Source organism: Pygoscelis adeliae, unplaced genomic scaffold, assembly GCF_000699105.1.
Source record: "Pygoscelis adeliae isolate BGI_AS28 unplaced genomic scaffold, ASM69910v1 Scaffold54, whole genome shotgun sequence".
Lineage (NCBI taxonomy): Eukaryota > Metazoa > Chordata > Aves > Sphenisciformes > Spheniscidae > Pygoscelis > Pygoscelis adeliae.
The window spans coordinates 2,166,326-2,178,740 of record NW_008824982.1 but is presented as its reverse complement, the minus strand read 5'-3'; the positions used below and the strand labels follow the sequence as shown (position 1 = coordinate 2,178,740).

General features: G+C 37.4%; 1 protein-coding gene across 1 annotated transcript in view; it reads left to right on the top strand.

Annotated features, from left to right (window-relative positions):
* NKAIN2 (Na+/K+ transporting ATPase interacting 2) overlaps nt 1-12,415 on the top strand; it is a 309,716-nt gene that overhangs the window by 217,727 nt on the left and 79,574 nt on the right. Inside the window, exon 3 of the mRNA XM_009325643.1 lies at nt 10,497-10,697. Within this exon, the coding sequence (XP_009323918.1) occupies nt 10,530-10,697 (168 nt within the window). The 5' untranslated portion in view covers nt 10,497-10,529. The remainder of the gene's footprint in view (nt 1-10,496; nt 10,698-12,415) is intronic.

Sequence of the window (12,415 nt, the reverse complement as noted above, 5' to 3'; positions counted from 1 at the left end):
TTCAATTAATAAGGTTTTTTGTGTTGTCTTTTATAAAATATCTCTTATATATTTGCGCTTTAATACCCGAAGAAAAAAGCAGGGACAAAGACTGTTTAAAAAAGGAAATATTTGAATCAGTCTGTATTATTTTTCTTTATATTAATTTTAATTTAACTGTTAGAAAGAGAATGAAGCCTTTACAAGACTACACTGGAAAATACAATACCAAACAGCATTTGTTACATCATTAAATAACATGTTTACTTGTTAACCACTATATCTTCCACAAAATACCAGATGAAAATACTTGTATCTAAGAGGAAAGAGGATTAAATCACAGGAAACAAAAGCTGATGTAAAGAGTTTTAGGAAGAAATAGTGTGATATCTGGAAAATTACTTGTTACCACGTAATAGCACCATCAGTTCAAAACTGTAACGCTGCACACTGAATCTGCATAATACTTTTTTTACATCTTATGTATATTACACAGGCTGGTATATATGTTGTATGAACCAGTGCTAAGTATAAGATTAGCAAAATAATGGATCGTTTTATTGAGGTGATTTTGCCATCTTAAATTAGGTGTTCTTATACATAAGAACACATGTATTCTTATATATGCGGGTAGTCCTCTATGCTTTAGCAGCATTGCATGCTGCGTAGTCAATATGTAAAAGAGCGACAGGCTATTCATCTATGAATTAGTACCTTAACTGGTTTAAATTGCTACAGTTTCTTTTGCAGTACATGAGGTACTTTCCTTCATACTAGCTAAAAAATCTAGCGTGGCATCATAATATTATTCCTCAGGGTGTGCTTCTGAAAAGTTAATAAAAACCATACATTTACCCAAAGTTATGCACTGAATCTTTTTAAATGGCTTTGAATTGTTCTTAGGAGGCTGCAGTTTACTGAAGTGGTGGGCATTGTCATGTCTTAGTGATAGCTCACAAGAGGAAAGGACATGCACTTGAAATGTTTGCTAACATCAGCTTGTTTGATATTGTAGTTTGTTTATTGATGCAGGTGGCAAAGTTACTTTTTAGTCTGTTCCCATGGGACTTGTATTGTCAGAATAGAAGTTTGTGAATAGCTTATTTTTCGTTTCTGAATCAAGGAGATTTGAACCCATATCACCTACACTGGATATGTGGGAGTGCTAACATTTTCCATTCCAATTTGCAAATGCTGCCTAAACACCCTAATAAGTCGAGTTTGGAAAAGTGTAATATTTTCTTCTGAAGATGTTGAAACACAATTTTTGCAGTGTTGTTCACATTCTTTTCATTTTGGAATCTAAAATTAGCTAAAACTGGAATTCCTGACTAGTCTCGTTATTCAAAATTATTTCTGAGGCACAGTGTAGAAAACAAAAAGAATTATCAGCTCTAGAAGAGGAGAAACTGTGCATCTTGTTTCTTAGAAATAATTCAAATAATTCTCAAATGCAGGAAGAGGCCAATATACAATACATCTGTAATTCACTCTGTGTTCAAGATAAGTTAGATTTTATTATTTCTGTACTTAGATGACAGTGGTGCATAATCAAATTAGTTTTAATAAAACTAATCTGTGGTCCATGCTGAGTGACATAATATCACACCACAAAAAGAGAGAGCAATTTCACCTACTGTTAAATTAATCACTGCATGTAAAGTGAAAAGAGTTTGATTTACCAAATCTGAATATAGCCTTAGGTATTCTAATAACCATCATCAACTGCGAGGACATGAATGAACTCTTTATGAATTAATTTATCAGAGTCGTATATCACGGTCTTGTGAAAAATGTCTTTTTCATTTAAAAAAATAAATAGAACCTTTCAGACAGGAGCTAAAGGTGGTTTTCAAAGCCTTTGGGGTAAGTATAGCTCAGGCAAAGGGAGCTCTTGCCACATATGAGTACTGAAACCTGTGACACGCTTTTTCCTATGTCATCTGGTAGAGTTGCAGCTGTGCAATCCCTTGAAATTGGTAAAAGTCACATTTAGGTGTAAAAAGTGTCAAACTAATGGTCAGAAACACCCCTGCTGTAAATATTCAGCAGTGTTGCAATAGACTGCTACATGCAGGCTTTGTGCACGTGTATTGGTGTGGCTTCACTGATGTGACTTTTGTTTTACTGTCCCAAATTCGCAAGATACATGAATGCTGTGCAGCTTCAGATCTGGATCTAATTCTGTGGATGATGGCATCTATCAGCCTGGTCAACAGTGGTCTAGGTTATAGTGAAAGAGCCTGTAACAGTCGATGTAGGGATAGTTATTCCAGACCGTTTCTTGAACAGGACATAAGGGCCATGTGGAGCTGGCCCACACTTCCACTTCTGCCTCTATGCTTCCTCACCATCAGTCTGTGGCTGACTTCCTGCTCAATGTCTTACCTAGGTTCTCTAAGCAGCTTTTCAGAGTCCTTCAGGAATACTTAGCACTCTCTTTCAGATGGGTCCTTTCTGTTGACTGCAGAGGAATTCAAACCATTTAAATCTGGCTATTTTATTTCATACTGAGAATGTAAGTGGGTTGTAAGGACTAGCTATGCATTTTAAATTGATGCTTTAGCTCATTGCAACCTCCCCACAGAAGTAAACCCTTCTGAAAATATTCACCTGGGCTAGATTTGAATCAAACTGAGTAAGATGACTCCACACGCTTTTTAGTAATTTCCCGACTCATCCGGGCTTCTTTTTAATTATTCTGAAATCTTAATGCGTATAATATCAGTGCTGGCTAGAAGTGCTTAGACTGTAGAGCACTATGTACAACGTGCATTTATGCTCACCCTGGTGTTTCATGAAGCCCTCCTGCATGACAATGATCTCATGTTTCCTACCACCACCTCTGGGATAACAACGTTGTTTCTGAGGTCTGAGAACTCTGTTCAAGCCTACTTGCTGTTTCCTGCACACGCTGCAGGTGGTAGATTTTCCTAGATTTGGCAGCAGAGGCTGATTCAAAAAACAAAAAAAATTCTTCACTGTAGACATGAGCTCCACCCTAGTTTCATGAATGAATTGGGTTGTTTAAAGATAATTATTTACATTTTTAAAAAGAATAAAAAGTCATAGGAAACAGAAAACAAAGGTTTGTCACTGTACACATGCATTTTGGTTTACAATACCTAATACTTTGTAATAACCAACACCAAGGGACACTGAACAAACCACACCAGCTGGAATTTCTTTCTCCATACACTCTATAAACCTACTGATGTTTAAGTTCTACACCATACATGTCTGTATCCTTCCTTACTAAATGTTGCACCATGCTAAAATTTTGTCTTGGACAGAGATGATCAAGCAAAGTATTCTTGAGGTGATTCAGCAACTCAGTAAACCATGTATTCTAGAAAAGGGAAGCACTTTAAGGATATTCATTTCATCCTGTTATTTTCCTGACGGCTTTTCTGTTTGCAGCCTGCAGAACTCTGTTCCCAGCTCACTGGAAGCTCTGCATAGTCTTTTGAACATTATCCAAATATAAGATGTCTTTGTGCTTAGAAGGGTTTTATTTAGAATTAAGAGGTTATTTATATTTGTGTCTGCAAATTCTAAGCACTATTGATCTGTGTATTTGCCTGGGTAAACCAAGACAAGAGACATACCTCCTTTACCATTTAAAAAGAAGAGGAAAAAAATCACTCCCGAGATGCTAACGAACTTAAACTTCTTTAAAAGCATTATGCCCTACACATAAAAAACTAGTACTGATATATCATGAAAGCAGTGAAATCATGTGTTTTCAGCTCAAAATGGTTTTCAGCTCCCAGGTTTTGGCAATCATTCAGAACATTCACTTCACCTCAGAAAGACATCCAGAGCCACACTGAGTTTAGTACAATCATAAAATTCTTTGCTAGTTTTCTTTCGTGGAACACGGCTTTGGTGTGTGAAAAGAGACCATGTGCCACCACCCTGTTTCCAGCTCGGCACCCCTGCCCTAAACCAGGCTGCTCAGTTCCACCCCGAAGCAGAAACTTTACTCTCTAAGATGTCTGCAGGATCATCATCTTCTGGTACATCAGTAAATATTTAAATTGCACCTTTGTGCCTTCAGTTTTAATCCAAACTTTAGAATAGCTTTGTCTTTTGGAATGGAAGAAGCTACGTTTTGTTGGTTTTAATAGATCTGGTAATAATCCCATGCCCATCAGTAGGGATAGAATGACATAGATGACCTGAGACTGGCAAACTGCCCACTGTACACCCACGTTAGCAAAGTTTGGAGGCAAGCTCTTTTCCTTGCCATTCAGAGAATGGCAACTTGTCAAAACAGAAACTTTTCAAAACAAGGTATTACATTTAACTCAATTTCCTTCAACAAATTTTCTCAATTCCAGAATGGTATCCCTGATTACTCCACAGTGAGAAATAAATAAGATTCCACAGAGTTAGCTACTACTCTGGGATGCGAGCGCCTCTGGTCAGCTGCCTATTTCAGTGTAATTTATCATTGCGCAAGCTTAAATACTCCAGAAAGTAATTTTCCAAGAAATTACAAAAATTCTAGTGCTCAGGATCTTCGCTAAATATGTACAAAGCCAAATTAAAATTTCTGTGTGATAGCACAGGGACTGCAACTTCTCAGTCCCCGTGATAAGTGATGTTGGGTTACTGGGATGGGCTTAATTCTCTTGTTCTGCACAAAAAAAATTCAAAAGATCTTAGCCCAGAACATTCTTAGTCTAAAAATATTCTGTTTAAATATGAAAAATATCCATGGGATAGTAATAATAATTTTAACCTTGCAATACAAACTGAAAGTTTCTATTTTCTTTTTATGATATTTTTAATTTAAGAACTATATAGATAGAAACTTTTTGAAAAAAGATGTTAATGGAAAATGTTGATGCTGCTGAACTGATGAAATTAATATTCTGGAGTTTAGCAGGTATCTTTTCTTTTTAATGAGTTGAAACAGAGCAGAAAAAAATCGTTAGGTTTGTCAATGTACATATTCCAATACTAGAAAAATATTAAGATCTTAATTAAGATAATAGTGATTGCAGCTCTAACAATTTCATAAGATTATTGATAGGAATCATATCACAGAATAGTAAGTGACAATGTTAATCCCTGTATAGTAGTACCTATGCTTTTTGAGGACTATTTTATAGTAATTTATTAATATAACACTCTAGTTTCATTTTAGAAAAGAAAATCAGGACACCTGAGTCATGTCTGTCTTTCATGCTGGTATCTTTGTAAGTAATTCATTGAAATCTTCAGAAGTACATTGGAAATCACTCAAGATACGTTTGGAACATTTTTAACAGAATACTGAGAAAAGCTAACAGTGAGACAACTTTTGCTGGTTTTCATGGATGAACTTCAGAAGTAAATCTGTTGGGTAGATTCAGACTGGTTAAATCTTACCTGATTAATGACACATATGTAAATCAAATTCCATATCCAATTTGGAATTATACTAGTACAAAATTGTTTTGTAAGAGGAAATTAAAGACCAGGATTTTAGGTTACTAAAAAAAAAAATATTCAAATAAAAAAGAAAGAGTAACACACATACAAAAAAATGGAGAGACTAAAAATCAGTTCAGATGCAACAGGATAAAAAAGATCAGGAACATTAAATATCCTTGACCCCTACACAATTATACAATAATTGTTTCCTGTATATCAACTGTGGATTAAAAAGAAAGAGAAAAAAAAAAAAGAGAAAAGAAACACAGCTGCCTGGCTCTATTTTGACCCTTCGGTGAGGGCAGTTTTTTTCCTTAGACAGGAAAAGGTCTGCTTGCATGAGAAAATGGTACTGCCTGATGGGAGCTAGTTTTAGTGGAAAAGTGAGAAAACAGAAGGAAAAAAAATGCCTGTAGAGGCCTCTGTGCATCCAAGGCATTCGGAACTACAGATGCTTTCAGACCCTGACCTTTTATCACCGAAACCTTGTGTGATCGTTCAGTCTCCAAGCAGCCTGCTCTTGCTAGTTTGAATTTGAAAAACGAAACAAGTGGTTACATGGTTGTATTTGACAAAACTTGTACAGAAGCTTGGCAGGTTTGCACAGATTTCAGCAGTTCCTAATTAGAAAAATGGAAGAAACTTATTTCCCATGACACAGCAAGCCACAACCATTGAAGTCAGTACAATTCAATTTCCCCGAGTCTGCGAGATCTCCTGGGCTTTCAAAGAGAATCACCCTGAGTCATTGTTGCCTCTTTTTTCTCTTGGCACTGTGTTTGGGATCAGCTTCTCTAAGCTGCACTTAACAAAAATCATTGAAACAGCACTATATTGTAGTTACTACATAGAGACAGTATACTTGCTAATATGTACTAGTGTGTATTGTAGTACAATACACACAGAGCTGTCTTCATTCTGAGCACTGCTGTCCTCGTGCTGCTTCTTAATGCCAAGAAGGTTGTATTCATTTCTGGCAGCTCTTACAAAGCTTTCTGCTGCTGTGTTCTGTCATCAGCTGTCCTCAGCCAGAAAATGTTATGTACTATGCAGTTAACCCCAGCAAAATTTGTTATCTACCGTATTAAACACAGGCACAAAACCATCAGAGCTCAACATTTTTTACAAACTAAGCTAAAATAAAATTACAGGCTTAATTTGAAGATGTCTCAGATTCTAATTTCTGAGATCTGAGTCTCTGAGACCTCCAAACTCTAGCCTTTGTCTAATCCAGCAGTACATCTCCTGACCACTACAAATACCAGCACATCTTAAGAATGTCAGCAAAGATGTTCTACTAAATATTTCCTCTGTTTTTTTCCTCCTTGATGAATAGCCAAATCTACTTTAATGCACCAATTTTCATTAACAGGCTTTACAAATGCCAGCAGGATTTACAAAAGCAGCACAGTGATCATCAATAAAGCTCATACAGATGTATTTCTGTGTCCATGAAGGAAGCAGCTGTTTGTTGAATTTAGGATAATGAAATCTTCCGTGATACACAGACTGTGAACAACACCATATCGGCGTGCCCAACATGTATCAACAGTTCTTGTTATGTTTCATAGCTTCAAGGCTTATCAGACTATTTCTCTGCACTTCCCTGAATAATGTTTGAGCCACAGATGTTGGAAAGAAAACAGACAGCAAATACACTGGAGAGTAGAACAAATCCCCAGCTTCCAGTGTAGACTTCGTCTCTGTCCACTAAAACTGCATTCAAACAGTGAATAAAGTAAATAGCAAGTGGAGTTTGTCCAAAAATAGCTCGAAATCTTTTCAGTATAAGAGATGTTAATGATAGATACATCAGCCCCTCCTTGGCTTACACAGTTCTACAAGGAGATTCAAGTCCTTACCAGTTTTCTCACTAGGAAGTAAAACTTTTTCATAAGCTGGGTGACCTTCACTACTAAGCAACAGAAACTGCTCTGCTTATATGGTTGCATACAGGGGGACATGGTTTGAAGGTTATAGGCAAGTTCAAAGCCCATAACAATTTATACCTGAGAAGAGCTAACTGTGCAGCAGCTGACTTTGTAGTGAATAAGCTCCTTCCACATTTATTCTTATCCCACATGTTTTGGGGATAGGAATTTACAGGATTTAACTTAGGTGTTTGCTTGTGAAAATCTGGCTTCATTATCACTTTTATTCCAGCCAAGTTTGATCTGAGCCATGGATGATGTCTAATCTTACCAGAACCAGACTTCACCTCCATTTATTGTTTTGATTTCTGAACTTGGCCTTGTTTGTTAGCTGATGCAATACGTAATAGCTACACTTCTTGAAAGCCTTCTCAACCACATTATTCAAAGTTTTTTAAGATTTTAAGCCAGGGCTTTCAGTAGGAATTATTTGTTTTTACAAATATCAGGAATTAAGGAATATAATATTTCTGTGACAGGTATCAGGTCTATTTTATGAGCAGAGAAAACAACACAGCATTCTACTGATTACTCAGAGATAGGAGTAGAATATAGATCTGATACAAATCTGTAATTTTTTACTGGTAAGCACTAAAAGACTATTCCTGAACAAAACAAGATTATTTAGTCCTAATCACAGCATTCAACTTAACTGCCAAAAGATGACTTGAGGGCAAGGGAATTTTCTAAATATAACAAATTATTTCAGAAAATCATCTGGGGATAAATTCAGTGATGGAAGAAAGCTGGACTTTGTGAAGTTTTATTTACATATGCAATTATAAATATTTTAATGTGTGATTATATTTCCTGTATAACTTGGAAATTTACTTGTGCTTTTAACCTGTAAAGTTTTGGATTACTGCATCCTTTGTAAGCAAACATAACCATCTCTAGAGCAATGATGTTCTAACCAGAAAGCCCAGTTTTGATCTTTATGTTTAGCTCCTCCTGATCGTAGATGCATAACAAATACTCAGTTCCTGCAAGCCATTTTATCCCCTTCTTTTTCGAGGAATATATTTTTCATCCCTTGTCTGCACTTTGTAAAATATTTTTAGTCCATCACGATTCTTCTGAAGGTATTGCAAATGATAAAATAGAGCCAGACAATGAGTCCTATTCATTCATGCTGTGTCTCTGATGAGAGACTAGAGGTTAAGAATTTTCCATGGTAACTAGAATGGCTTAAAGGTCTTCTGAGAATAACATGATGGATTCCAATTTTAGTCATTCAGGAATAAATATATTACTTTAAACAAAGTTACTCCAAAGATACCCATTCTTCAACTTCTTACACCGGGTGAGAAGGCCAGTATGCTACTGAGGGGCCATAACAGCCCTGACTGCAGAAAGAAAAATAGTCTTCTCGCTTGGATGTAAGGCAGAAGTGCCCATTTCCAAGAAACACCCGGCAGACACTTTCCAGTGTCTGCAGCTTTGGTAGGGAGGGGTCCAGAGAAAGGAGAGGCTTGTTGGGGGTGAAGACTCACAGCTGTAGGTAAATATATCTATTTTGGGAAAATCTGAGTAGTTTATACAAATGTTCACTGTTGCTTTGATCACCTTCAAATGCTTGAAGTTAGTTGCATGACTAAATTCTTGTGAAGCATCATACATTTTCTCATACAACTTATTTGCTGGATTGGGCTGTTGTGTGATGTAGGGTAATTATTCACCGCAAAAATATTTATGGTCCTTCCTGCCATCTGATAGCTGGGTGTGCTTATATAGGGTAATAATTGATTTTTTTTTTAAATGTACAAAATTTCTGCACTTTTAGATAAGAACCTCAACTTAAAGAAAAAACATTCAGCTACACTATAGTGTCAAGTGTAATGATGGATTAACTGACATGTCAGTCATGACATTATGCAAAACCTCTCTGGATGGAGTTACCTTTGCATGAGTTAGTGCAAAAAGGGAAAATAAGTGGGATTGAAAAAATGACTATTTTTGAAGGGACAGAAATGTGGACACAATATATCTGCTACAGAACGGCATTCTATTTATTCCTTTTGGCACGGTAAACCTAATTACATAGTTACATTTTAAAATCTTTATGAGAATCTTAATTATTAATGTCATCAACAGGCTGAAAAAAATGTAGGTTAGGTGTGGGGAGAGTTTTGCTCCGCAAAGACATCTCTTAAAAGCAATTTTTTTTGCATGACGGAGCACATGTGCACACAGACTAGATAGTCACACTTTACAATGAGGTTACACTTATAAATAATTTATAAAGGGTTGGTAAACACTGTAGGCTCTTACAGAATCCACAAAGTCCATAGTTTTGTTATAACTATGTATAACACCCTCAAGTAATGTGCAACCAAGTATAATTTATGAAAGTCACATCTGTAGTATTGTTTATGATGTATATTAATCATTTATTAATCCTTTATGAACTATTTATAAATGTAATCTTAATGGAAAGCATGGCTGACTAGTTACTCCATTGCACTAGCTGCATGGGAGTTCTAGGTTGCAGGCCTCTTTGCCCCTCCTTTTAACAAGCTAAGCAGTGTTTAGACAAGGCAACACTCACTAGCCGTTTCCTTACAGACTCCTAGGAAGTTAGAAATCTGAAAGAGGCCTTACAAAGAGGCTATACTTGTAAGCAAATGTACAGAATCCTTTTTTTACGTCTTCCCCAATATTTCAGCAGAGCTACCCACAGGTCTGCTTCACAGGGTCCATGAGACAAAACTCCTTGCAGATGACCCACACATATTAAAGTCTATGAAGTCTTCGTTCCCGAGGACTCTTGTGTAGTTTGGTATATCAGACCACCAAAACATGAGTCGTATTTCTAGGAACTGAGCAGAGGAGGGTTGCTGCATAAATGTGCACGTCCATCAGCCCTTATGGTTTCCACAGGAAAATGGGCAATGTAACAGAAATGACTGCTATAGTCTAGGCTACCATAATGTCTAGGAACAGATCCTGGCTTGCAGGATTAGTCTTCTGCTCCAAAAGAATTCTGCCTTCCAAGATACAGCTACTTGTGCTTGCTGCAGGCAAGCTCCGCTAACTTTCATGTCACGGTGCAGTTTTATTGCTGCTCTTTGCTTCTTTAAGCATCCTGTGAAATCTCTTGCTGAGGCATTTGATACCAGAGTGCCATCCCAGCGCATTAATTCTTCACTTGTTCTTTTGCAGGAAACAGATCTCATTCTGACCTTTAATATCTCAATGCATCGTTCTTGGTGGATGGAGAATGGGCCAGGCTGTACCGTGACCTCAGTAACCCCAGCCCCGGACTGGGCACCAGAGGATCATCGTTATATCACTGTCTCGGGGTGTTTTCTTGAATATCAGTACATAGAAGTGGCTCACAGTTCTCTTCAGATCTTCCTTGCAGTAAGTGTTTACAGATAGCTTCACTTCCACCACCTTTTCTACATTTCTTCTTGCAGAACATCATTACCAGAATAGTGGAGTATTGTGGCATTCATTCACAAACCCTGGCTCTAAGTGTTAGTTTTGTTATGAAACTCTGTTGTCTTGCAGCTAGTGCAAGACACCTGTAGACGAAAAGCTCCAACATACATGTTTATTGCTGTGAGAACTGTCAACGTGACACACTCTGTTTTCCTGACCTCCATTTTAACCATTGACCATGCCACAAATCATTTATATCAGGTTACATTCAAATTACACTACAGGATATAAGTTGTGACATAATAAGAAGTTACAGCTATTGCTGTGACAGCCAAATTGAATATAAAAGAAAAGCCAAAATGAAGGAGAAATTTTCAACAGTAAAAATAGATTCACTAATCAGTTCACAGGACTCAAAACTCGTCAATTTGTCTTTAACCGTATTAGTCAATATGCACTTGAGGTGAATGGGAAAGGTTCTTCCCAAAAGAACAAAATGTTGTACCTGTATGAAAATCAAACCTAGAAATCTTAAACCTTTTTAGGAGGATAAGAATCCACTCTTACACTGGAGAAAATTTATAAGGAATGAAACCAGCTTGTTTGGGGGGAAATTGATAGGTTTTTCAACCATATTTAGCTGTACTAATAATTTTGCCTTGTGTTGCCTCTGACCCAGGTGAAAAGATTACATAAAGACTGAATTAATTACATTGAATGGCAATCTGCATTTTTATGTTTGCTCTAGTGATACAAACGTGTTTATGCCCAGGTGGAGATATATATGACTGTTGCTATACATCTAAATTTGGCCCTCAGCTACCGAAAAAGTAAGCAGCTTTTCCATCTGTCTATCCCCCAGCCTAGCTGTAAATGGCTAAGTACCCGGTGACTTTGGGACAATACATCTCTGTGTCAATACATCTCTGCATGGGTGCTTGGTGTAAAAGGTTGGTGGCTGATTCACCTGAAAGCCCAAATACCTCCCTTCAGTGGAGCCATCCCAGGTTTCCTCTGTGCTCCTCAGCTCGCTGTGTTGTAGCAGAGCAAGGAACCCTGACCAACTAGGTAGCAAGGCAGGCACTAGATAGGTCTGGAAGACAAAAGCAGCCCTTTCTCCAGATAGTTCACACCTGCAATTTTGACAAGCTACAGCTGGTGCAAAAGAGAAAGAGAAAATTGCAAGAAAATCAGTGTGAATAAGTAAATAAGATTAAAATAGCTTTACAATTTTATTTACAAGCAATTGTTATCACTCAAGCTTAACTCATAGACTTATTGAATCATAGACTCATTTAGGTTGCAAAAGACCCTTAAGATCATTGAGTCCAACCGGAAAACTAGCATTGCCAAGTTAGCCACTAAACCATGTCCCTAAGCACCACATCCTCACATCTTTTAAATCCCTCCAGGGATGGGGACTCAAACACTTCCCTGGGCAGCCTGTTCCAATGCTTGACAATCCTTTCCGTGAAGAAATTTTTCCTAATATCCAATCTAAACCTCCCCTGGCGCAACTTGAGGCCATTTCCTCTCGTCCTATTGCTTGTTACTTGGGAGAAGAGACCAACACCCACCTCGCTACAGCCTCCTTTCAGGTAGTTGTAGAGAGGATTGGGTTTTCCCCTGAGCTTCCTTTTCTCCAGGCTCAACAATCCCAGTTCCCTCAGCCGCTCCTCAGAAGACTTGTTCTCCAG